The following is a 25,363-nucleotide window of genomic DNA, read 5'->3' as shown; positions in this document are numbered from 1 at the left end:
TCTGTGAAGCAACAGCAGCAGTCACCATGCCACAGGAAAGCCCAGCCTGCTGGGCTCCCACTCCTCATGCAATTGCCTGACCAGAGCTTTTCATAATAGGAACAACAACAACAACAAAATCCAACCAGAACAAAAAGCAAAGCTAAATTCAGGTAACAAAGAAAGTGGTGGAGCTTTAGGCTTTCTTTTATAAAAGACAAATCGTTTATTGATTCAGTCCTTCCACTTGCAACCTCTTTGGTAACAGTCAACACTTCCAGACTGGGAGAATGCACTGGAAAGGCCCCATTCTGACCTCTCACCACTTTAAAGAGCCCAACAGCCCCTGACGTGCCTCCGTGAGAGGCCAAAAGCAGGTTTCAAAGCATGGCCAAGGGCCTGGTCCCTAGAGACAACCCTGAAGAGCCCACCATGGCTCATCTTGCTCAGGAGTGGCCAGAGAGCAGCCCCAGCTCCCCCAGGCAGAAGATGGCTTGGGATGGGGATGCACACTGGGCCCTCGGTGCCAAGGCTGACTGTGAGCTGAGCGCTGGCAGGCAGCTTCCATCCACCTCTTGCCTGCTGGAGACTTGCCTGTTGCACGTGGTAGGCCATGACTTGGCCAAGTTGGCCTCATGCTGATGGACTAACCCAACCATCTCGGCCTCCCCCTCATCACACCACCCCAAAGAGAGTTACCTGCTGTACTTGGAGTTAAAGATAAACATATATTGATTACACATGGTCATTTAAAAAACCAACCAAACAAAAAGGTAGCAATAATTATAATAATTATAATAATACATTTCCTAGAACATCACTCAGGGTGCCTGTGAAAAGCAGCCCAAGCTCCCCCTCCCCTCCCCACCTTCCCTTCTCTATACAGAATAAAGTGCTTCGTTTAGTTTGTTCACACTAGCAGAGCCACCGATACGCTATGGACTTGGCATGTTTGGGCAACTGATACTGAATGGCAGAAAACAGGTAAAGAGCCAAACACCAGGCTTGAAGAAACCAGTTTGGAGGCCAGTGCTTGGGGTTTTCATTCATTTCCTTCAAGTTCCGTGCTACTGAGGTTGTTCTTCATCCTGCTTCTTGAATCCTTTTTAGTACGTGTTTTGTTTTGCGGACCCAGCTCCCACCGTGGTTCCTTGGCACTGGGCAGGGCTGTGTGTGGGGAAGCTCCTCTCCATCCGTGTGAACAAAGGGCATCTGTCCATCTGTCCTTCCCTCTCGACTTCAGGTAAACCAAGAGTTTCATCAGTGGAGTTGTCTAGCAGCGGATGCTCGTCTCTATTGCACTGTCACAGCCGTTCCCACTCACTGGCTGGCCATCCATCCCTTCACCCACCCACCCATCCATTCACCCACCCACCCACCCATCCATTCACCCACCCACTCATCCATCCATTCACCCACCCACCCATCCTCACCCTCCCACTGCGCTGGGGTTATGGCTGTGGTCCAAAGGGCCAGCTCTGCCTCACGGACGTTATGAGGCCGACTGGTCTGTGCTACCAGGCTCCTGGGATATAGAAACCAAAACAAATGACCTTCCCCACATGAGTCCCTCCCTCCCCAGAGTTCAAATGAAGTGTGTGTGTGTGAGGGGGAAGATTCAAACACAAGACAGGCGTGGGGTTCAGGGTCGTCAGCCGAACGTTGCATCGTGACGCGCGTAATGGAAATCAAAGCCCCTCCCCACCCCTGGGGCCTGTCAAAGGAGGGATGTGAGAGATTAAGGTGCAAGAGTTAAAACAAAAACAACATAAAAAGCTTGAAAATGAAGGACTCAGCTCCCTCACCTCCTGCCTTGTCCATCCCAGCGGGGCCAAGAGGGATGGACGCGGGACAAGACACTGCGGGAGCGACTCGTTTGAGCTCTGAGTCCATCAACGAAAACCAGACATGAAGAGACAAACTGGGGCTGAGGAAAAGGGCTCAGAGGCCATGGAGGGCTCCTGGGAACTGCCCAGGCTTTGGAAGGGAGGGAGCAGCAGGGATCTGGTTCTCCAAAGTGCTGTGTGCGTGGTCACATCTCAGCGTCTCCACGTGGCTCTACCAGCAGGCTCTCGAAGCGGATGGGACGCAGCTGGGATCAGTCACTGGGCCTTCTGCTGCTCTTCTAACCTCAGTGAGGTGCTCTCATCTCACAGTGACATCCAAGAGGGACAGGTCCTCAATGGGAGAGGATGAACTGGGAAAGGGACAGGGAAAGCCACCTCCAGGTGAGCGGTACAAGGGAGCACATGTTGACGTGGGTGTTGACCTGGGGGCAGAAGTCCACCAGCTAGGCAAGCTGATGGGCTCCATCACAGAAGACCATAAGGGCAAGGTAAGCCCTCCTTGGAGTGCAGGGCTCCCAATCCCATCTCAAGAGGGAGTGTGAGGGAAAAGAAGCAGAAGGGAGCCTGAGGAGATGGGATCTGGGAAGGCAGCGGAGGAGGAGACAGCATGGACCTCCAACTTGTCCAAGGGTATCACTGAATGCTTCTCTAAAGCAGTCATCTTCCAGTCTGGGTCATGGTCCCTTCAGAAAGCCAACAGCCCCAAAAGCATCCCTCATGGGTGTGTCTGAAGGCTCTGCACCATCCCAATGAGCCTCAGGGTCACGGAGGAAGGAGAGCAGAGAAGCCTTTGGTACACATCTGAAAAGGTCAATGTGGTGAGGCAGCTCTGCCATAGCATCTTCCTTTTACTCAAAGCAGATGGAAATGAGAGTGAGCTCACTGGCACTGATTGCAGTGCTGTGAGTCCAGAGGGTCCCAGCTAACACGAGGATGAAAAGCAACTGGTTGCTCCAACGTGTCAACATCCACAAGAGCAGCCAGCTTGCCAGAGATGTCAGCCACGAGGCACCGCTCAGCAGGAGGGGACACCAGCCACCTGACCCATCACCTCAAATTGCACTCAGGAGAACAGAAGCTCCCCTCTCCTGTCCCTACCAAGCCAATGCTCCTGCATGGACCCAGTCAGCAAAGCTGATCCCACCTCTGGATGGGACAATCTCATCACTGCCTCAGTGCTTTGCTGATTTGGTCCAGGAGGCAACACAGCAAGACTTCCTGCAGAGCCTGATGTGGCTCACTGTCCCCTCACCCTATCACCCAGCACGAGATGCAAATGAGAAAGAGCTCCTGCAACCCACTCAACACTCTCTCTTGTCTACCTACAGCCCTGTTCACCACCTCCTCCATGACCTGACCCACATCTGCAGTGCTGGTCTCAAGAGTGCACTCACCCCTCTGCCTGTGGCAGATGCTCTGCAGCCCCTGCAGCATTCCCAGCCCCAAAGGGGACACTTCCCCAGGCAGACAATCCACACAACCATGATCAGGCCAAGACAAGACATCCTGGGGCAGAGCACAAGAGACTCAGCCTGGACCCCTGCATCCAACAGAAAGCTGCCAGCAAAGCTGCCTTCTCCTCCTCCACCAGCATGAAGCCGGCCTCAGTAAGTGAAACCAGTTCAACAAAGTGACCAGAGAAGCACTAACCAACGCCAAGAGGCATCAACAAAACAATCACAGTCCTTCCTGGTCCCCTCTGCCCCCCTTAAACCAGAGCAGAGCAATGATGCCAACCCCACGGGGAGAGGTGCCGCTTGGGAGAGCGATGCAGGCAGTGAGCTGGAGGATGGGACACGGTCACCAGGCTGAACAGGGTCCTGCTTTAGCTCTCAACTTTGCAGCAGGACCCAAGCTGGAGCTCAGCCATCACTCAGGGGTTTCTTCAGATTGTTTAAGGCACTATTCTGGGATGACTTTGCCGAGAAACAGCAGTGTCCTGCTCCTCTGCCCCAGGCCACCCTCCTGCCGGCCCCGAGGCCAAGTGGAGCTCTCCCAGCGACACCTCCCGGACTTCAGAGCATTCCCAGGAGCTCAGCTCCTGCTGGGATGAGCAGAAAGGGCCCTCCAGAGCCCAGCTCCCTTAGGGCACCCCAACAACGAACCGTCAGCAAGCTGCCAATGCCCCGAGACTGTGTTTGTGCTTTCACCTACCAAGGAAGAAAACCCATCAGGGGGAAGGAAGACGCAGCGAGGGCAGCGAAGGAGCACACGGTGACAGCTTTCCAACGGGGACATCTGCTCCCCAAGGGTCACAGGGCTGACAGGGGCTCCTCCACAGTCACCCACCTCTCAACCTCTTGGGAAAAGAGCCTGAATTGAAAGACCAGCTTTACAGTACAGGGATTCAAGCACCACAAGCTAGATTTCATCTGGTTATAAATACCCCAGCGGTGGGAGGCGTTCACCGGGCACACGAGAGGGGTGAACTCCACTCCTGGCCAAGCGTGGGTGGCATCCTGCTCCTCTGAGCCCCACCAGCACCCTGCCACGAGGATGAAACCGAGAGCGATGCCTTTCACCTACACCCTCACGGACGGACGGCGCTTCCCCTCCCTCTACCACGTTCTTCACGGTGGGGGAGAAGAACCCCGCTCCCCCTCTCCACAGAGAACACCAGGTGAGAAAGGAGGGGAAATGCATCAAAACAACCCCAAAACGAGGAGGAAAGGGGGGGCAGAGAGCAAGCGAAGCCTTGGCTCCCCGGGGAGGGGAGGTGTCCCCAAAGGGCAGAGCAGTCCGTGCGGGCACACGGCCGGGGCGGGGGGCACCTAGTTGTTGTTCGAATTGATCCTCCCCGCGGGAAACAGGGGAGGGGGTGGCGGTAGGTGAGGAGGAGGAGGGAGGCTCTGTGGGAGGGGATGAAGCAGCGGCAGGGGCAGAGGGGACACGCCGGGGCCTGGGGGCAGCGGGGCCGGGCTGGTGGCGGGTTGCGGGGCAGCCGTGTCCAAAGCCAAAGGGTTGGTGACGCGGAAACACTTCTCCTTGTGGGCCTTGAGCATGTTGGAGAAGCGGAAGCGCTGGCCGCAGACGTCGCAGGGGTACGGCTTCTCGCCCGTGTGCGTCCGCCGGTGCCGCTTCATGTTGGGCCGGCTGGTGAAGCTCTTCCCGCAGATCTCACAGATGTAGGGCTTCTCTCCTAAAGAGCAAGGGGAGGGGAGGGGAAACACGTGGAGCCAAGCGACTCGAAGCGTCTCCCACGCGACCTCACGCCGCCGTTCCCCCAAAGGCGCCGCTGTCCCTCCCCATCCCACCGGCTCTTCGCCCCTCGCAGGAGCCGGGAGCTCTCACCCGTGTGTGTCTTCATGTGCTCGTCGAAGTACTGCTTCATGTTGAAGTCCTTGCCACACCACTGGCACATGAACTGCTTGTGGCCGATGTGGATGCTCATGTGGGAGCGCAGCTGGTACTTGTACTGGAAGCGCTCGTTGCAGTTCTGTGGGGGTCAGAGCGGGGTGAGCTGTGGATGAGCGCCCGAAACGCCCTCCTCACTGCCCCCAGATCACCGGCACGCCACAGAACTGCAGAAATCACCTTCCCCCCACACACCAAAAGAAGCCAAAGAAATGGCTTTCTGGGATGTATCCAGCCTGGTTTGCAGGCTGGGGTGGGATGGCAGGTCCAGGCACTGCAGGGACAGATTCATCGTGAGGTTGGTGGGATCTTCAAACCAGAAGAGGATGCAAGAGCACCCATCTGGAAGAGGATGGGAGCATCCCTACAGCTCACAGAACAGTAGAGCTTGGAAGGGCCCTTTAGAGATCATCTAGTCCAGCTCAACCCCCTGCTAAAGCAGGTTCCCCTCACTCAGGTCACACAGGAAGGTGTCCAGGTGGGCTTGGAAACCTCCTGAGAAGGAGCCTCCACATCCTCCCCGGGCAGCCTGGGCCAGGGCTCCCTCATCCTCACAGTAGTTTCTCCTCCTGTTCCAGTGGAACTTTTTGTGTTCCAGCTTGTGCCAGTTACCCTTTGTCCTGCCACTGGGCACTGCAGAAAAAAGGCTCATCCCATCCTCCTGACACCCAGTCTTTAAGTACTTGTTAATGAAATCCCCTCTCAGTCTCTTCTCTTCTCCAGACTCAACAGCCCCAGGTCCCGCAGCCTTTCCTCAGAAGGAAGATGCTCCAGTCCCCTCAGCATCTTGGTGGCCTTGTGCTAGACTCTCTCCAGCAGTTCCCTGTCTCTGCAGCTGGGGAGCCCAGCACTGGGCACAGGGCTCCAGCTGAGGCCTCAGCAGGGCAGAGCAGAGGGGCAGCACAACCTCCCTGGCCCTGCTGCCAGACTCTGCTGGATGCCCCCAGGCTGCCGTTGGCTTCTTGCCCACCAGCCCACACTGCTGCTCATGTTTCTTTGCTGCCCACCAGCACTGCCAGGTCCCTCTCCTGGAGCTGCTCTCCAGCAGGTCCCCCCTAGCCTGTGCTGGGGCAGGGGCTTGTTCCTGCCCAGCTGCAGGACTCTGCCTTTGCCCTTGTCAGCTCTGCTGACACCAAGCACGGAGAAAGCCCCAAGAAGGGCCGTGGGTTAGTGGCAGCTGTGCCAGTGCTGGGTTAATGGTTGGACTCGATGCCATTCAAGGTCTTTTCCAACCTCAATGACTCTGTGGTTCTGTGTCACCCCAGATCAGCAGTTTGGTCCCTCGTTTGAGCAGATGCAGGTTGGGGCAACACAGGACCTCACCTCGCATTTAAAAGGCTTCTCCCCAGAGTGCTGGAGCGAATGGACCTTGAGGGACATGCTGCGCTTGAAGGACTTCCCGCAGGTCTCGCAGGTGAACGGCATGTCCTTGGTGTGAGCTGCAGTGGAGAGGAGCGGGGTCAGGGCCCTGCCTGTGCCTCCAGCACCCACCTCCCCACGGCACTGCTGCTGCTCCCAACCCCAGCCAACCCAAAGTCATGTGGGGAAGATGGACAGCAGCAGCATTTCAGGCACTCCCCCGACTGCCTGACAAAACCTCCTTGTTTTGCATCTCTGAAAAGTCCTCCTTTACAAGGGAAGGATGGTTACACCTCAGACCTTCCTTTGACTCCTTCTGAGGTCTTCTTATGGTTAAATACCATAAATGAGATTCCCCTAGCACCACATCTGAGTGCTCCAAACCCAGACATACAACCAGCATTAAACCCCAGGCCTTTGTGTTGATGTAAGACAGCTCACCCAAGACTAAGCCCAGCTCTCAACTCCAAATAAGACAGTGACCAAAAAAAACCCCAAACCCCTTCCAAAAAAGGGTGGGTGAGCACCCCTAATGAGATGGCACCCGTGGCCCTGGTGCCTCCCACACTCACCAACCATGTGTTTGCGTACGTGGGCCATGGTGTAGAACTTCTTCTCACAGATCTCGCAGGAGAACTTCTTCTCAGCGTAGCCGTGGACAATCTTGTTGTGCTCATGGAGGGACCAGAGCTTCTTGAACCCCTTCCCACATGTCACACACTGCAAGGAGAGAGGGGATGGGTAAAGAACAAGGGCAACTTGCAAAGGCACCACCAGTACTTTTGTTTTACACCAAAAACCATAATCATCAGTGAGTCACAGACCTTGGCACTCCAAAAACTGAACTTCATATCCATCACATGACAGTGGCCCTGGGGAGGCTGCAGCTCCAGGGCTGTGCTCAGTGCTGGGCCCCTCACTCACTGCCACAGGGACACTGAGGGGCTTCAGCGTGGCCAGAACCAGGCACAGAGCTGGGGAAAGGGCTGGAGCACAAGGGTGCTGGGGAGGGGCTGAGGGAATGGGGGTGTTGAGCCTGGAGAAGAGGAGCCTCAGGGGAGACAGCAGCACTCTCTGCTACTCCCTGAAACTTTCCAAGTAACAAGTGACAGGAGAAGAAGAAACAGCCTCAAGTTGCCCCAGGGGAGGTTGAGGTTGGAGCTGAGGCAGAACTGTTTCCCTGAGAGGGGTGTCAGCCCCTGTGCCAGGCTGCCCAGGGAGCTGGGGGAGTGCCCAGCCCTGGAGATATTGCAAAGTTGAGATGCTGAGGGCCATGGCTTAGTGGTGGCCCTGGCAGTGTGAGGTGAGGGGTTGGACTCGTGATGTTAAAGGTCTTTTCCAATCAAAACAATTCTATGACTTCCCAGGGAAGGATGTGGCATCTCCATGAACAGCTGTCCTAGGACTTCCATCAACAGCAGCTCACACAGCAAGTCTCTATCCCCAGCTGGGGATTTTATTCTTGCACACAATTAAGCTGTCACACAAAAAAAACCCCAACTCTTTGTGCACTAGAAGGCTACAAAGAATGTAAGAACAAGGAGAAGCCCAAGCCAGGGCAGCACAACTTCAGTCTTCAGCAGATGTCAAGGACAGTTTAGTGCTTAAAGAGTGCTAACATACCCAAACAGATCAAAACACACCTAAAAAAGACTCCATCAGCAGGAAAAGCTGCAGCTTCAGTGTGAGATCTGCTTGAAGCATGTGAGCTCAGCCTGGTGCACATGGAACCAGGGGAGGTCCATCCAGGAATCTACAGCTGGGGTGCAGTGATGGCAGACAGCACTCGGCCAAGGACCCTGCCATGGCTCTGTCTTTCCTCCAAGGGTCAAAGCTTTCCCCTTTATCTCATCCTCCTCTCAGGCAACAGGGATAAAACCACCCCTTCTCCTCACAGACATATGCCTTGGGGGCATGTTGCAACAGCTGAGCAATACCAGCAAGTCTGGAGAGAGATGCCTCCAGCTTCTCCTCCTGCCCAGAGGAACAGATGCTCATTGATGGGCTTCAACCAACCTTTGCACCGAATGAGGCTGTGATACTGCAGAGGACACACCATTATGCCACAGACTCACACTGTCTCTCCATATATTCAGGCAAAATTAGGGTCACAGAGGCATTCCCAACACTCATCACCTTGCCAGGCTTGAATATCAACATGGGGACTCCTCTGAGTATTCCCTAAGCACAAATTTCCACGGATCAGAACCAGCTTTATCTCAGCTTAAAGAGACATCTCAGGGCCTGATATCAAAGACACATCAATATCCATTTTCTGCACTTGAGAAAGGCTGCAGGGGAATTTTAAAATGAAAGGTAGAGGGAAAGCAGCAGATGTAGGCTGGGACCAAGCACCCTGCAGGGCCGAGCTCTGTGGCCTCAGTTACTGCAGAGAAGTGTCACTCCAAAATGTGGAAGTAACGTAGGAATGAGGGGAGAAAAATGAGAAGATAATTCTTGTAGCTTAACAGAGAAACCATCCTGAAGCTGTCCAAAACCCCCCCCCCCCCAGAGTTTGAGAAACAAGCCAATAAGGCAAAGGACAAATCACTTTTCTGGCCTTGAGGGCAGGACATAGGTTGTGGTGTCTGCAGGGACGTGGATAGCAAAGGGAAATGGTCACAGGGAGCAAGATGAAGCCAAACACCTAAAGCAATGGATGCATTTGGGGGATAAAATAGGGAAAGCAAGCTGCAGAGGTGAACAGGGTAAGAGAGGTGGTGCCTCCACGGAGCTGGTTCAAAACCAAAGACATAAAGACTGTCCATTTTAGCTGTAGAGTTGAAAATAATCCCATTGCACCCAGCTATGTACATCCATGGGGTACTGATAAAGATATCCAGTGCTATCAGAGCAAATGGAGTGAATCTGGCTACTTGTACAACTCAGCTCGACTACAGGAGCAGGTTTCTGTGGATGCAGGTCACCACACAGGCAGCTGTGGTTGATCTTACTCAGAAATGACCTGGACAAGGGAAAAAAGCCCACCCCACAGAGCAATGAGGCGTCAGCCCCATGTTATGCATCAGGAAAGCAGGTGGGGCTGACAAAAATCCAGAGGAAACTCGTTTTTAATGGCATAGGATGGCTGACAGGGTCTGAAACAGCCACCACCATGCAGGCACTGCAACTGCATCCACTCTGGCAAAAAGCAACCCAAGAAGGCATTTGTCAGGTAGATGCTGCAAAGGCATAGAAGGCTCCTTCACACGCTCAAGCCATGACTGCTCCTGCCTCCCTACTCCCTGCACACCCCAGAGCTGAGATCTGCTTTGTCCCTCCCATTTCATTTGGGGTGCCACTGACTCCAGTAGCACTTGAGTTGCGTTGCCTTCGCCTAGGAGAGCTGCACAATCATTTAAAAGCCACTCATGGTGGGGAGGATGGTGAGTGAAGCTCTGCAGAAGTTGGGGTTTTTCAATTAGCGCTGTGAGCATCACGCTGAACAGCTCATCAGGGATCAGGAGCTGGGGTTGGAGGGGTCTGTGGGAACACAGAGGCTTGCTGCTCGGATGGGGTGCCAACCTCCCTCCCCAAAACCTCACTGCTTTAAACGGGGTCAGTTTGCAAAGGCAGCACCTCCTCAGCATCAGGTGAAGGAGACACCAAGCCTGAGCTTTGCACAGATGTCAAAAGCCTTCTGAAATTTGCTATCAGGCAAGCTGAAGAGCACAAAAGGCAGATTAAAAACGTTTTAACTTGTGTCAGCAAATCTTTGAATTAAGCTCAATTGGTTTCAGCCTGGGTGGGAACAGTTGAGTGTGTCTCCATCGGGGGCTCGCTCTGTTTTATCCAGATTAACTGAACAAACTCAAAGACAAATCACTCCTCAAAAAATTGCTCCATGTTTCCACCCAGCTGGCCAAGGAGAAACCACAGGCCCCTGGCACAAATCCTCTGGATTTACACCACGCTGGGACCCTCCTGAGCCTGAATGCGAGTCGTGGGTTGAAGTAAGGTTCCCTCTGCCTGCCACAGGCCAAACCCAACATCAAAAATGTTATCTGAGCATGAGTGTAGCTGGGTGGGATGTCCTCTGTGGTGGGTAGGACAGGCCTGGGGATGTGTGGCTTGAGAGCTGTCTGACAGAAAAGGATCTGGGGGTGCTAATTGACAGGGGCTGAAGATGAGGCAGCAGCATGCCCAGGGGAGCAAGAAGGCCAGTGGCATCCTGGCTGCGACCAGCAGTGAGGTGGCAGCAGGAGCAGGGCAGGGATTGTCCCCTGTGCTGGGCCCTGGGGAGGCTTCAGCTCCAGGGCTGTGCTCAGTGTTGGGCCCCTCACTCACTGCCACAGGGACACTGAGGGGCTGCAGCGTGGACAGAGCTGGGGAAGGGGCTGGAGAGGGGCTGAGGGAATGGGGGTGTTGAGCCTGGAGAAGAGGAGCCTGAGGGGAGACAGCAGCACTCTCTGTAACAACCTGGAGGCTGCAGTGAGATGGAGTCAGTCTCTTTTTTCCAGTAATGAATGACAAGACAAGGGGAAATGGCCTCAAGTTGCCCCAGGGGAGGTTGAGGCTGGAGCTGAGGCAGAGCTGTTTCCTTGAGAGGGGTGTCAGCCCCTGTGCCAGGCTGCCCAGGGAGCTGGGGGAGTGCCCAGCCCTGGAGAGACCCCAAAGCCGTGGGGCTGAGGTGCTGAGGGCCATGGGGCAGTGCTGGGCTGGGCAGGGTGAGGGGAAGGGTTGAACTCAATGACCTTAAAAGGCCCAATCCCACACTCTGTTCTCCTGGCAGGACGCTGCTCCTTTGGTGGGATTTCCCCACCCCAGTGAGACGCCCATCCCCAGCAGGACGCTCCACCCCGGCTCAGGGATGCCATGCCCCTTCCCCGGTGGGATGTCCCCGGGGCTGGCTCACCTGGATGTTCTTCTCACAGTCGGTCTGGTGGTGCAGCAGCAGCTCGCTCTCCAGCAGGAAGCGCTTGCCACACTTGTCGCAGATCTGCATGCGGCTGTGGGTCACGTTCATGTGCTTCTCCAGGTACCAGCGGTTGTTGAACACCCGCGGGCACTTCTTGCACGGGTAGTGCTGCTTCTCCTCCAGCTTCACCTTCTGGCCCAAACTGTCCTGCTCTTTTTTCCTCTTCCTCCCTCGCTGGCCTTCCTCTTCCTCCTCCTCCTCCTCCTCCACCTTGGCCATCTCCTGGGAGCGGGTTGCCACGGTGGGTTTGGTGGCTTTGGCCGCCCGGGCGCCTCTGCGGGGCTGCGCGGCCTTTTCCCTTTTCGCCTCCGACGCGTCTTCGTCGTCGTCGTCGTCGTCCTCTTCTTCCGTCGTCTCCTCCAGGTCTTCCTCCTCGCTGTGCTCCTCCTCTTCCTCCTCTGCATCCTCCTCCTCTTCCTCCTCCTCCTCTCCCTCCTCGTTCTCCTCCTCCCCGTCCTCCTCCGCGTCGCGCCCATCGCCCTCGGGCCTCCCCATCACGGCCGCCTCGCCGGCGGCCGCTTTCCCCTCCGTGCCCTTGGAGACGTTGAGGGTCTGGTTGTTGAGGTTCACCTCCACGATGATCTGCTCCCGGTTGTACGAGCCCTGGCCGTCCAGGTCCTCCTCCGACTCCTCGCCTTCCATCTTACACACGGCGCCCGCGCCGCCATCCTTCTCCTCCTTGTAGTACTGCTTGGCCTGCCCCGCGGGCAGAGCCCCGCCGCCCGTCCCGTCCTCCACCCGCACCGAGTAGGGGTCGGTGCCCTCCCGGGCGTAGATTTTGGGGTGGGGGGCATCCACCTCCTGCTTGATCTCGCAGTAGTAGGGCGGGGGCCCGGCGCAGCCCTCGGCGGGCAGGGCCATGTCGGCGGCCAGGCTGAGCGAGCGGGTGTCCAGCAGGTCCTGGCAGGAAGAGGCGATGTTGTTCATCTGCAGCACAGCGGCCGCGTTCAGCACGTCCTGCACATTGCAGGAGTTCACCAGCAGCTTGGAGGTGTAGATGAAGTTGAGGATCTGCTGGAGGCCTTGCGAGGTGAGGGCCTCCAGAGAGAGCTCTACGCGCTGCAGCTGCTTGTTCTGGGTGAAGAGGGAGTGGAAGAACTGGCTGTAGGCTGCCAGAACGCCTTTGTGCGCCGGGAAGATGCTCTTGTGCTGCACCAGCACGATGTCCACGTCGCACAGGTCCGGCTGAAAGAGGCGTTGCTCGTTCAGTCTGTCCATCAAACACGTGAAGTGGAGGGCTACATCCTCCACCAAGGAGTACTCGGCCGAAGGGTAGTCAGTCGTTTTTTCGACTATCAGCTGTGGGGAAGAAGGAGATAAAATCATCCAAGGGGGCTCTTTCTGCAGGAGAACACCCGCCCCGCCGTGCCACCCGTCCCCTGCCCACGCTTCCCAAGGTGGAGATGCCAGCTGAAGAAGCCCCACTGTCAGCCCCAGCTTGGAGATGCCAACCTGAAAGCTCCACCACCAGACTCAGCTTCAAAACACCAGGGAACTCCACCACTAGCCCCAGCTTAGAGATGCCAACCGAAACGCCCCTCCACCAGGCCCACCTCGGAGACCTCCAACCAAGAAGCTCCTACTTGAGACCAGGAGACACAACCAAGGAGGAGAAAGGACAGGCTGAGGCCACACAAACACCCACTGACATCCCTTCAGCCTGGGTAGGAGGGCACTGTGGCTACCCCATCACCAAGGAGGCCCAAGGCCTGGCTCAGCTGTCCACGTAGGAGAGGAGATGCCTCACCCTCCTGAACCAGATGGGAGACTCCAGAGGGGTGCATTGGCCCAATGCAAAGCACCAGCTGAGGTTTAACCCCTTAAATAGAAGGAAATGAGGATTTTAAACCTCCCTGCTCCAGCAGATAATTAGAGAATCCACAACCTCTTCTAAGAGGAGCCAAACTGCACCACGTGCTCTGCCTCACGCCAGCAGCTCATGCGCCAGCTGGATCCCCCGGCGTGATTTGTGCTCGTGTTTGAGGCCCGTTTCACATCGCCTGGGGAAAGGCAACACCTGGAAAAATTCAGAGGGGGGAGCAGCAGCCCCAGGCTGCGCCTGCCAACGCTCCCCAGGCTGCGGTTGCTGGGTGTTTCGTTCAGCTTACGTGCGTTTGGCACCACACAGAGCGCCCCTGAGCCTCCAGCAGCTCACCCAGGAGGGGTTTGTCAGCTGCATCCCAAATTCAAGGGGATATCCCAGGCTCCAAACCCCTTACCCTGGACTCAGAGAATCTCAGAATGGTGGGGGTTGGAAAAGGGATCTTTAGAGCTCATCCAATCCTCTATATGCTAAAGCAAGTTCCCCTCGATCGGGTCACACGGGAACACATCCAGTTGGGTTTTGAAACCCTCCAGAGAAGGAGACTCCACACCTCCCTTGGGAAGTTTGTTCTAGTGCTCCATCATCACCTTCAAAGTAGCTTTTCCTTATGTTCAAGTGCAACTTGAACACCCAAATCCATGGATGGAGACAGATGGGGCCACACAAACACTCTCTTTCCCCACCACTGTGAACCATGGAGGGTTCAACCCAACGGGTTTATCCTCCACCTCCTGCTCCAAAAATAAGTGCTTCTCAGCTCCCATGGTTTTTGTTCTGGGCCAAGTGGCAGCTCTTGATCAACACAAATTCCAGCAAGACACGTTTTGTTTGTCTCTTTTTTTTTTGTGAGCCAAAGGCAAAAGCACACACACAAATGCTTAAACAATAAAAAGGGTGTTTTCTTCTGTTTTCTCAATAAGTCAACCCCCCCCCCCCCACACACACACAACCCCCTTCCCCCTCCCTGCTCAGATTATTCATTTTCACTGAATTTCTGGTCTGCCACCAACCCACCCAGACAGCTTTGTCTGATCCCAGCAGCCCCAGCAAAACGCTCCTATCTGGGGGGAAAAAAATCAGCTCTTCTCCAAAGCCTTGGCTCTGCATCCTGGAGCTGGGCAAAAGAAGAGAGGACTTTACTCATTTCTGTATAGACAGATCTATAAATCATAGGATCACAGAATGGTGGGGGTTGGAAGGGACCTTTAGAGATCATCCAGTCCAACCCCCCTGCAGAAGCAGGTCAACCTAGATCAGGTCGCATAGGAACATGTACATAAATAGACACACGCTCTTTACATATGTATGTTAGAAGATGCTGCACCCCAGCTGGAACATCCATCCATCCATCCATCCATGCATCCATCCCCCATTCTCTAAGCCTCACAAGTGCCAAGGACATTTCAACGAGAGGAACACGGCTGGCTCAGCCCCCTCCCCTCCCTGAGCACACAGAAGATAAATAACGATACAATAAATATCGACCAGAGACAGCGAGCCTGCAGTGGAGCTGCTTGCACTCTGCCAGGGGCTCCCACAGCTTTAGCTAAGAAACAAACACTGAAGGAATTTGGGGGGTTGTTTCCTCCTGGGATCCATCTCCCCTCGCTCTCCACAGGGCTGCCCCGAGCTTGGTGCAGAGGAACGGGTGCAAAACTAAAGGAATTGGGTCTCGCTTCTGCCTGGGCAAACAACAGCTGGGGTTTGGGGTCTGCTGGGGTTTTATTTTGCTTCAGATTCAGGGTTTTTTTGGCAAAAGAGGGCTGACCCCTCACCCAGCACTGGGGCTTGCCAGGCAGCTCTAATCAGTCCCAGCAGCGGCGAGGACAATGCGTGTCTTGGCCGCGTCCCGGCGGTGACTTCAGCCCGGGCTTGTCAGCGGGAGGCTTTTGCTCTTTATTGCTATCAGATGCTTTTCATGAGTTCGCCCAGAGCTGGAGCCCCAGCTGAGACAAGAGGCACCCGCCGGGGGGACATCCCAGAAGCAGACCCCAGCTTGCCCCAAAATCCCCTGGCGGCGGCTGCCGTCCCTGCGGCTCCCCTGGAAAGGAGAAGCCCGGTGAACTGGGATTGATGGGAGGGTTATAACCACGAGCCTTCCTCTGGGAAAACGAAGATCTCTCTACAAAACAGCTCTAGATTTCAAATCACTGCTTTGAAACAGGCATAGTTTTAAAAACACCGATCTAGAAGCACGGAATCGTTTCAGTTAGAAAAGCTCTTTGAGATCATTGAGTCCAATTCACCTCCTTTCACCCTGCCAAGCCCACCTCTAGCCCACAGCCCTCAGCACCTCAGCTATGTGTCCTTTACATGTCTCCAGGGATGATAAAACAACGTTAAAAATCACCACTTTGGTCTTTCCCACCATCATCACCTTGGCTTTCTGGGTTGGTTTAATCCCAAAAGCAGCCCTGGAAGCACTGGAACAGGCTGCCCAGGGAGGGTGTGCAGGCTCCTTCCTTGGAGGTCTTCAAGACCCACCTGGACACATTCCTGTGTGGCCTGATTTGGGTGGGACTTGCTTTGGCAGGGGGGGTTGGACTGGATGAGCTCTAAAGGTCCCTTCCAACCCTACCATTCTGTGATTCTATGATTCAATACAGTACTGCAGGACCAGTCATCCATCTCATCTCCATCCCCAGGCTGGGTTTAGGGTGCTGAGTGCATCAAACCCTAAAACTACTGCCACACACCCTCCAAATCTATGATAAGTATCAGAGAGCAGCATGGCCATGAAGTGCCCACCCCTTGAGACAGCCTCCAGACAGCCTCTCCGCTATGTCATCACTCTCCTCCTCTACTTTAAGGGTGTTTTCAAACAATCCTGCCAATGTCCCATCCCAAAACAGGCAGTGGGGTGGGAGGGGAGCTGGAGGATGTGAGGGGGGACCAAGGGATGCAGATCAGCCGAGTCCTGATGGTGAGAGATGGGAGGAAGAGCGACAGGGAACGGCAAGAGAAGGAGATGCTGATGCTCCTTGGACCAGGAAGCCTCTCTCCAGCAAAACCACCACAAGTCCTGCTATAGGAGATGGAGGCTGAGCACAGCCCTCTCTCTTTCCACCCTCTTCTCACCCCTGTGTGCCTCAGTTTCCCTGGTCAGCTGCAGCAGCACCTCACCACCTCCCCTGATGGGAGGCTGCTGCTGGATTTAAACCACTGTGCTAAGATAAAATGCCGTTTATCTTGGCAAGGATCAAGAGTCAGAACCCTAAGTGCTCCTGCATCTCTGAACCCAAGGGACCAGTAGGTTGAGTCACCCTGGATGTAATAAATACTCAAATCTGCAGGCTCCTAGAAGACCATGTCTGACACTCACTGCCCTCTCTATTTATTTAGAGCCCTGTCTATCACCCTCATCGCTGGAGCATCGAGGAACACAAATACCTCTCTCCTGCATTAGCAGAAAGGACAGGGCTTGGGGAGCAGAAAAAGCACATTTAGGTGGCCACAAGCTCCTGCTTCTCACCAGGCAGGGAGGCCAGACAGTTTCTCACAAAGCAGTTTCCACTCAGCACAAAATTTGGGGACTTCCTTAAGACTTTTCACCCCCACCCAAACCTCCCAGGAAACAACAGCAAACTGCTTTCCTCTCTCACTTGCAGCCACCCAAAGGTTTACCATTGACCTCCAGCATCCAACTTGAATTAAGGAAAAGGGCTTGAATAAGTAGCTAAACACCACATTAGCACTTGCTCCTCGGCAGAAAAAAACAAACCCAGCCCATGTCCTATTCTCAGTTTGAACTCTGCTGCGTTTCAGGGCTGAAACTACATCATGCCAAAGCTTGACCTCGCTAAGGGAAGAGACAAATGCTGCAGGAAAATGATTGTACAGATTAATTCCAACGATGCAGGCGGATCATCGGAGATCCCAAAGTCACACAACACTTTCAGTTTGAACCCTCAGCCCCTGACCATTTGCCCTCTGCTTTCAAGACTCTTGGATGAAGCCTTCAGCCTTTTCTCTCTGTCCTTTTGAGGCCATACAGGGCTTTTGTTTTTAAAGGATGATGCGATGCTCACGTCTTCTCAGGACTCCCAAAACCCAGGATGCACCAGGATGAAGCTGCTCCAGGCCCAGCAGTGCTGCCTGGGCTGTAACATCGCCAAAACCACCCATTTTTGGGCTGAAAGCCAGCAGCGGGGTCAAACACATCCCAAGGCATCTTGCTTTGCCCACCACCTACCTTGGATGGCTCTGCTTGCAGTATCCTCCCCGGGACACCTCTCCCACGGGTGCTTTGTCAATAGGACAGTGCCTGAGCAGTGCAGGGGGAAGGAGGAGTGGTAGGGGGAGGGTTTTTTTTGCTTCTCCAACGGGTGTTTTTATTTAATTAGGGGAGGGTTGTCCGGAAAAACAAGCAGGAAAGGAAAACAATGGCTCGGCCACAGCCCCGCCTGGCCAGGCGCCGGCCCACACGGCCCCAAGCGCCCACCGCCGCATCCTGCCCTCCTGAGCGTGGTCCCAGCCCAGCTCCAGAGGCAGGGCATGGCCATGGCCTCTAGGATGGAGGTGATACCATCCAAAGTGGTGGGTTTCCACCTTGAAGCTGCCCAAAATTAGAGCCATGTGCAGGCTTTGGGGAGATGGAGCGAGGGCAAGGCGCTCGGCGATGCTCCTGGAGCCTGGCCCTCAAAGAATATCTCCCAGTCTCCACACAAGCAAAGAACAGCATTAGCCCTGTCTGGGGGACAGATTGATGCTTCCCAGGCTTTTCTATCTTTTTCCTTCCCTTTGGTTGTTTTCTTCTTTACAGTAAGACCCAGCATTTACAGGCTTTGGCTCCAGGATGCTTTTCCAGCGAGCAGCCGGGGAAGCTGGCGGCAGCATTCAGCACAAGGGAATGGGGACAAATCGTTCCCCCATCCCTCTCCCCTTGCAGCCAAGTCTCTGCACATGGGGAAAAGGTTCATTCAGGCTTTTCTTGTAACACCACAGCTGTCTGCAGCTCGGGGAGAACAGGGCCACGAGGTGGGATGAGCAATGCAAGGCTCTGCTGCACAGCCCACAAAGGGTTAACGGCTGTTTGGTCTCATTTCTATATCTCCTAATTTTTTACCCCCCCCCCCACCAGCTGCTCTGGGTGTCTTTCTCCTCTTCTTCTGCACACATGAGCTGCAATGATGTCTTGCAAGGACAGATGGACGGGCCAACCCTGCCATCACCCAAAGCAGTGCAGGGAGAGAGGCTGCAAAGCTGCTCCCAGTGGATGCCACCACCATGATGGCATCGGGGACACCATCCCTCTGCTCCACCAAGGGTGATGGCAGAGAGCACTGCCAAGCCCTGAGATCTGCTCAGTAACCTCAGCATCACTCCCAACACGTGCCAAGGGGAGCAAACAGCCTCTGCTGCAAAAATACTGAGGGCTCAGTGCAGTACTGCATTATTCTCAGTCCAGGACATGCTCCAGTCCCTCTGCTCTGGAGGGAGAGAGGAGGCACTGAAGCCAGGCTGGATGCAGCCCTCCCTTCGCCTGTGTCCCCTCAGTCAGAGGCAAAAGGGCTTTCACATAGTAACAGAATCGTTTCAGTTGGAAAAGAGGTTTAAGATCATCAAGTCCCAGCCCTTCCCTCACCCTGCCCAGCCCAGCACTACCCCACGGCCCTCAGCACCTCAGCTCCACAGCTTTGGGATCCCTGCAGGGCTGGGCACTGCCCCAGCTCCCTGGGCAGCCTGGCACAGGGCTGACACCCCTCTCAGGGAAACAGTTCTGCCTCAGCTCCAACTCAAACCACCTCTGGGGCAACTTGAGGTTGTCCTATCACTTGTTACTGAAGAGACCAACCCCCATCTCACCACAACTCCCTTGCAGGTAGCTGCAGAGTGCTCCTGTCTCCCCTCAGCTTCTTTGTATGCAGCTCAGCCAGGTCCAACACAGGGTGCAACCCCAGATGTGCCCGTGGGAAGGTCTGGGGTTAAAACCCCACGGAAGACACCGCTGGCTTTCGGCACAGACAGCTTCCTCCTGGCAAATGCCACTGGAGCAGCCAAGCCATGGGGTCCCTGCCAGTGCCTGGCACAGCTCGTTGACACAAGGCTGATGGAGATGTCCTCAGCCAAGCCATGACGGGCGGGATGCTGCTCCCTGCCCTGCCCGGGGGGATGCGGGACCTCCCGCAGAGTGCAGCCCACTGGGACACAGACAGGCACACAGACACACTGGCCCCCTCCCTCCCCTGCCCGAGAAAAACATGCAGAGGGAAGATGGAGGGAGGAAACGAGGACAAAACCCAACGCTGACCTCTCCAGCCGGGCTGGCGGCCAAGCAGCCGCGCCAGGGCCCGGCCCCGCTGCCTGCCCGGCCAGGAGCCCAGCAGCATCTCCTGGGGGTCCCAGAGCTACCCAGGGAGGGGATGCATGCAGCAGAGGCCGTGCACCGAGCCCCACACGGCTTGTAAGACCCCCCAGGAACCCCAAATTCGGAGCAGGGAGTGTGGAGCAGTGCCCCAGGGCAGGCGCCGTGACGCCTGTGGGCAGCCTGAAGCCATCGTGTCCCACGGCCTGGGAGAGGCTGAGATCCCCAGAAAGCCCAGTGGATGGTGCTGGAGTCTCCTCCCACGTGCTGCTGGATCACACTGCAGAGTCACCCTGCCCAGCACCACGGGGATGCCACCATGACCTTCCAGGTGGGCACACGGCACCTTCTCTGGGAAAGCCACCTTCCCTGGAGAAGCCACCACGACCTTCCAGGTGGGCCCACAGTGCAGGAAGCCACTTTTGACCTTCCAGGTGAGTTCACAGTGCCTCGCACCTTCCCTGGGGAAGACACCATGACCTTTCAGGTGAGCCCACAGCATCTGGCACCCTCCCTGGAGAAGCCACCATTGACCTTGCAGGTCAGCCCACAGCACCTGGCACCTTCCCTGGGAAAGCCACTTTTGACTTTCCAGGTGGGTCCACAGTACCTGGCACCTTCTCTGGACAAGCCACCTTCCCTGGGGAAGCCACCATAACCTTCCAGGTGGGTCTACAGCATCTGAGACCTTCTCTGGTGAAGCCGCCACAACCTTCCAGATGGGTCTACAGCATCTGGGACCTTCTCTGGTGAAGCCACCACAACGTTCCAGGTGGGTCTACAGCATCTGGGACCTTCTCTGGTGAAGCCACCACAACCTTCCAGGTGGGCCCACAGCGAGACAGACGATGACACCTCCAAGGTTTGCCCCACACCCACCTCCCATCACACCCTAAACCCACAGCATTTTCTAACCCAACTCCAGACCACAAAATTGCCAGAGAGGTCCAAGGTTGAGCCTCTCCCAGCATCCTGGGCAGGGCTTTCCCTCCTGGAGCAGCTCCTCCAAACCCTGGCACTGCCCCTGGCAGTGGCCTCAACATCCAGCTCCACCCTACAATGAACCTTGAGTGGAGCTCTTTGGGAAGCATGGCCTGTTGTCCTCTGTCCCAGCCATCCTCCCTGCCCAGCACTCCAACATCTTTACCAATGCACACTAACATGGCTCACAGCTGCCCAGCAAACCCAGCAGCTCGGGGAGCAGGGCTGTGACTCGGACAGAGCGTTAGCAGCCCTGGCTCCAGGCAACAGATAGAGAGTCATAAAAACAATAATTACAGTAAATTGCCTTTTGGTTTTAATTAAGTCCTCTCCCCATCACATCTGCACCACCACAGCCAGTCTTTCCCCATATGGAGAGCCCAGAATCACAGAATCGTTACTGCTGGAAAAGACCTTGAAGATCGTCGAGTCCATCCCCAAATCTCACAGAGCAAAGCCCACAGCTAAAGTAAACTATGTCCCTCAGTACTCCATCTACATGGCTTCTGAATATCTCCAGGGATGGGGACTCCACCAGCTCCCAGGGCAGCCTGTTCTGATGCTTGTCAACTCTCTTGGTGACAAAGTTCTTCCTAAGTTCTTCCCAATATCCCAAATCAGCCCAAGTGTCACCATCAGGAGAGGCAGCCAGAGCACCGAAGCTGGCTGAAGAGGAGACAACAGCCCTAAAGGACAATGAGAAGTCCTCAGGTGTCCCCATGCTGGGAACCCACCCTGCCCTGCAAATACCCCTTCAGCAATGCAACACAAGGAAACAAGAGAGGAAAAACCAGGGGCAGGGGGCACAGAACCTGGCCCTGAGCTCACCCTCCCCACCGGCAGCTGCTCCTCCAGCCTCACAGGGTGCACGTCAGGGACATCCAGCATGCAAATCATGCTGGGGACCCGGGGATCCCCCTTTTTGGGAGCCACACAAAGGTGGCAGCACAATAAAAAGTACCCCTCTTGCTTTTCCCAGAGAGCACTTTCTCATGGCCCACCTGAAAAGGCTGAAAGGCAGCAGCACGGGAGAGCCCTCAGCTTCCTCCCCCAGCCCAAGGGAGGATGGATGGGGAGATCAGCAAACTCTTCAAAAACCCTCTCATGTTTTGACACATTCAGTTCATCCACAAAAGGATTTCCCCCACCCTTTCCCCTTCAGCAGAAAAACCCACCGTGAAATGAACCAATATTTAACGGACTCGAAGCCCACCTCCTGCTTCTCCCTCCCTCCCCTTCACAAAGACACCTCCAAGGGTGGCACAGGGTTATTTTTATGAAGGGGATGACATGTCTCTTCTCTCCTTCAGGCACAAGGGAGGACCACAAGGCCGTTTATCTCCCCCGACTCCGGTGTGTGCTGCCGGGGAGGAATCCGCAGAACAAAGCTGGGCCGTGAAGCCACGTCAGGCAGCAAAAAGGGACCCTCTGGCTACCCTACAGTGATGTTTAGCCCAGCTGGCAGCCTCCAGCATCAGAGTCCAGAAGGTTTGCACCCAGCAACGTTTCACCCCAAGATCCAGAAATTAAACACTTTAAATCCAAGGAGGATGGTGGGGTTTTTTTTGCTGAGCAGAGCAGATTTTGTCCTGGGTCGTGGGCAAGGAAGGTTTCACTCCCAACTTTTCCCCTTCACCTCAGAGGGCTGAAGGCATCTCCAGCCTCACCTCAGGGCATCAAACACCGAGCAGGTGCCTCCCCATCCCCCAGCATCCCTCCGCAGGGGTGGTTTTGGCAGGGATTTGGCAGCACGGGCAGCCAGCACGAACCCAAACCCAGCTCTGTTACCCCCATATCACAGCCCTGGTGGTGCTGAGCCTCAGACACCATCCCAAACACCGGCTCAGCACTTATTTCCTCAAGCTTGCACTTTCCTCCCCTTTCCCAAAAGCAGCTTAAAACACCTCCCGGGGTGTTATCCACAGGCACCGAGCCACCCCAACCCCTTCGCTCGGAGGGACGGGGGAGGGAGGAATCAGCTGGGCCCCGGGGGTCACGGCAGCCCCATCGCCGGGGATCCCCCGGGGCTCGCAGGCCTGTTCTCTGCGACTCAAACCACCCCTCCCACCCCCAAAAAGAAAAGTCCAGCGGCTGCTAAAATAGGTCAGTGCCGCAGGGGAGAGAGAGGCCGGTCTGTGCGGCTGCCGGAGCGGGGTGCGATGCCGGACCCAGCCCCCTCCCTCCCGCCGCCATTCCCGCGCTGGCGGGCTGAGGGCAGCACCCCCACACCCCCCTCCCCCGGGAAAACAGGGCCCAGGGCTGCAGCTAAACCGGGAGGGGAACGGGGATTGGCGAGGAATTAGCAAAATGAAGGAGTCATCCGGGGAACAAAAAGGGCCGAGGAAGCGGCAGCCGGCCCCTGCGCTCCCCGCAGCCGCCCAATCCTCCGGCCTGGCAGACAGCGAGGCCATAAAAGTTTCCCCCCCCGCCCAGCCCAGCTCCCACCTCCCCCCGCAGCCTCCAAACCGTCCCGGTCACCCCCGAGACGGAGCGCTGAGGGACTGCGGGGGGAAGGCTCCCACCCCATAAACCTCAGGGGTGGCAGGGGAGAAGGTGTCAGGCCCTGCTGCACACTCCAACCCCCCTCCCCGCACCCCAAAACCGCCTCCATCACCACACTCCAACCCCCCCTCCCCGCACCCCAAAACCGCCTCCATCACCACACTCCAACCCCCCCTCCCCGCACCCCAAAACCGCCTCCATCACCCCCCCAAACATCACCCCGGCGGCGAGGACGAGCCCAGCCGCCCCCTCGGCCCCTCACCCCCTGCAAAAAGGCTCCGTGCGGGGGGGGAGCATTTTAAATGCCGTTTTCACCAAACACAACACCTTTCCCCCACCACCCCGCACAAGAGGACCTCCTTCCCCCCCCCCAAAACAGGTTTGCGGTGGGAACAGCGTCCCACTGCACGGCTGGGCTGCGCTGTGGGTACCCCGCTCCCTGCAGCCCCCTCCCCAGGCGAGGATGCCGCATGCTCCCCCATGCAAACCCCCCCCATCCCATCCCCCATCCCTCTCCACCGCCAACGCGAGGATTTGGGCAAGTTTCGGAGGCCTTTGCAAAGTCAGCAAAGCCCCGGGAAGGCGAAGCGAGGACGTGGGGGGTGGATAAAAGCGAAGGGGGGATGCAATCCCTACCATTTTGATGCAAAGGTCTCCGCGCCCAGGAGTCCCGGTCCTCCTCCGCTTGCCTGGGGTTTTTGCTCTCCATGAAAAAGCCAGAGATGTCGGGTTGGGTGGTTTGCTGGGTCGGGTGCTGCTTTGGGGTTTTGGGTTTTTTTCCTTCTTTCTCTCTCTTTTTTTTTTTGCTTTTAATTTTTTTGGAGCTGCGGGGAGAGAGGGGGCAGGGACGGGAATTACTGCGGTGCCGCTGCCAGCTCTGCTTGCATCCCCCGGCCCTCTTTGCCTTTATTTTTCCTTCTTTTTCTCCTTTGTTTTTGTTTCTCCTCGCTTTTTTCCTCTCTTGTTTTTTTTTTTCCCTTCTTTCTTTTCCTTCTTTCCCCCCCTCCGTGTGTGTGTGTGTGTTTTGCTCTCCTCCTCTTCACCTCATCCTGCCCATCGCCATGTTCGCCCGTGTTCGGCAGACGGAGGAATGCGGAGCTGCCGACAGCCCCAGGGCCGCTGATTGGAGCCGCCGCATCACGATGGGGCCGCGGCTGCCCCCTTTAAAGGGACAGGATCCCCTCCTCGCCTCTCCCCCCACAGCCTTCACCCTCCCCACGCGAGACGCCTCCCACCTGCTGCTCTCACACCCCTCGCCATCCTCTCACCCACCGGCCCCACATCCCCGCGGGAGCATCCTCTGTGCCCTGCCCGTGTGTGCGGGGAAACTGAGGCACGTGGAGACCTCACCACACACCCCCCCACTGAAGGGTTTGGGGTAACGCCTGGAGAAAGATGATAGGTGAGGGAGGATGTGGAGGCTCCTCTGGAGGTCTTCAAGACCCACCTGATCTAGGTGGGAGCTGCTTTAGCAGGGGGTTTGGTCTGGATGATCTCTAAAGGTCCCTTCCAACCCCCACCATTCTGTGACTCTCTGATCCCCCAAGGGCAAAGGGAGTTGGGAGGATGCAGGGTTTGGTTTTAGGATGGGGGTGCTGGTGGGTGGCTGTGCTGCCCAACACACACACACACATCCCACCCCCAAACCCCAGCATGGGACATGTGGGACACAGCCAACCTTCAACCCCTCCAAGAAAACTGTAAAGCAAGGCTTTGTCCCCAGCTCTGCTTCCTGCTGCTGAGCTTCCAGCATCCCAACACCTCCCAGCCTCCCATCAGGAGCTGGGGTCACCCCAAAACCCTCATGCTGGGGGGCTGAGAGGGCAAAACTGGAGATGTGGGGAGGCTCTGTGCAGGGTCCCGGGGTGCTCCCGCACCTCTGACACTGGGACAGGCTCCACCAGGGCAGGAGAAGACCCACGAGGTGCCCAGCTGAGGGATGTGACCACCTCTGAGAGCCCCTCCACTCATGCAGACACCATCCAAAGTGCCAAAGGGATTCCCTTCTACCACCCTAAAAACAGAGGGAGGAAGACAATGGGCATCAGCCACGTGACAGCAGGGCTGGAGGTGTCCCAGGGGCTGCTCCATCTTCATCCCACCTTCCCAGCCCCTTTCCCTTCCCTCCCCTCTGCCTTTTGCAGACACAACGTGCTCTCATGTCTTGCACTTGTTTAGACTCTGCTCTGGTTGCTGTGTGCAGTAACTTCTTCCAGATGTGTCTGGCCCTTTGCATAATGTCGCCGTGGCCACGTCCTCCCTGGGCTGCCTCTGCTTCATACATTCTTTATTTC

General features: G+C 56.2%; 1 protein-coding gene across 2 annotated transcripts; it reads right to left on the bottom strand.

The window, feature by feature from the left end:
- Positions 1-1,418: 1,418 nt before the first annotated feature.
- ZBTB47 (zinc finger and BTB domain containing 47) lies at positions 1,419-24,133 on the bottom strand. Of its 2 annotated transcripts, none has more exons than XM_061997211.1 (6): positions 23,706-24,133; positions 11,395-12,756; positions 7,112-7,259; positions 6,504-6,619; positions 5,118-5,262; positions 1,419-4,965 (listed from the first exon to the last, which is right to left on the bottom strand). In XM_061997211.1, exons 1-6 carry the CDS (start codon positions 23,706-23,708, stop codon positions 4,598-4,600), a joined length of 2,142 nt encoding a protein of 713 aa, XP_061853195.1. In that variant the 5' UTR covers positions 23,709-24,133; the 3' UTR covers positions 1,419-4,597. The 2 variants fall into 2 exon arrangements, with proteins under 2 accessions (XP_061853195.1, XP_061853196.1); XM_061997212.1 differs by lacking the exon at positions 23,706-24,133 and adding an exon at positions 17,475-17,552.
- Positions 24,134-25,363: the final 1,230 nt, after the last annotated feature.

Source organism: Colius striatus, chromosome 5, assembly GCF_028858725.1.
Source record: "Colius striatus isolate bColStr4 chromosome 5, bColStr4.1.hap1, whole genome shotgun sequence".
Lineage (NCBI taxonomy): Eukaryota > Metazoa > Chordata > Aves > Coliiformes > Coliidae > Colius > Colius striatus.
Note: the sequence above shows the minus strand (reverse complement) of the source record. Positions and strands in the feature narration are given on the sequence as shown.

Coding starts and splice junctions, on each gene's coding strand:
- ZBTB47 (XM_061997211.1), bottom strand. Junction 5,263..6,503: donor AGAAGCCTTTTAAATGCGAG/GTGAGGTCCTGT, acceptor TGACCCCCACAG/AACTGCAACGAGCGCTTCCA. Junction 4,966..5,117: donor GCACATGAAGACACACACGG/GTGAGAGCTCCC, acceptor CTTGCTCTTTAG/GAGAGAAGCCCTACATCTGT.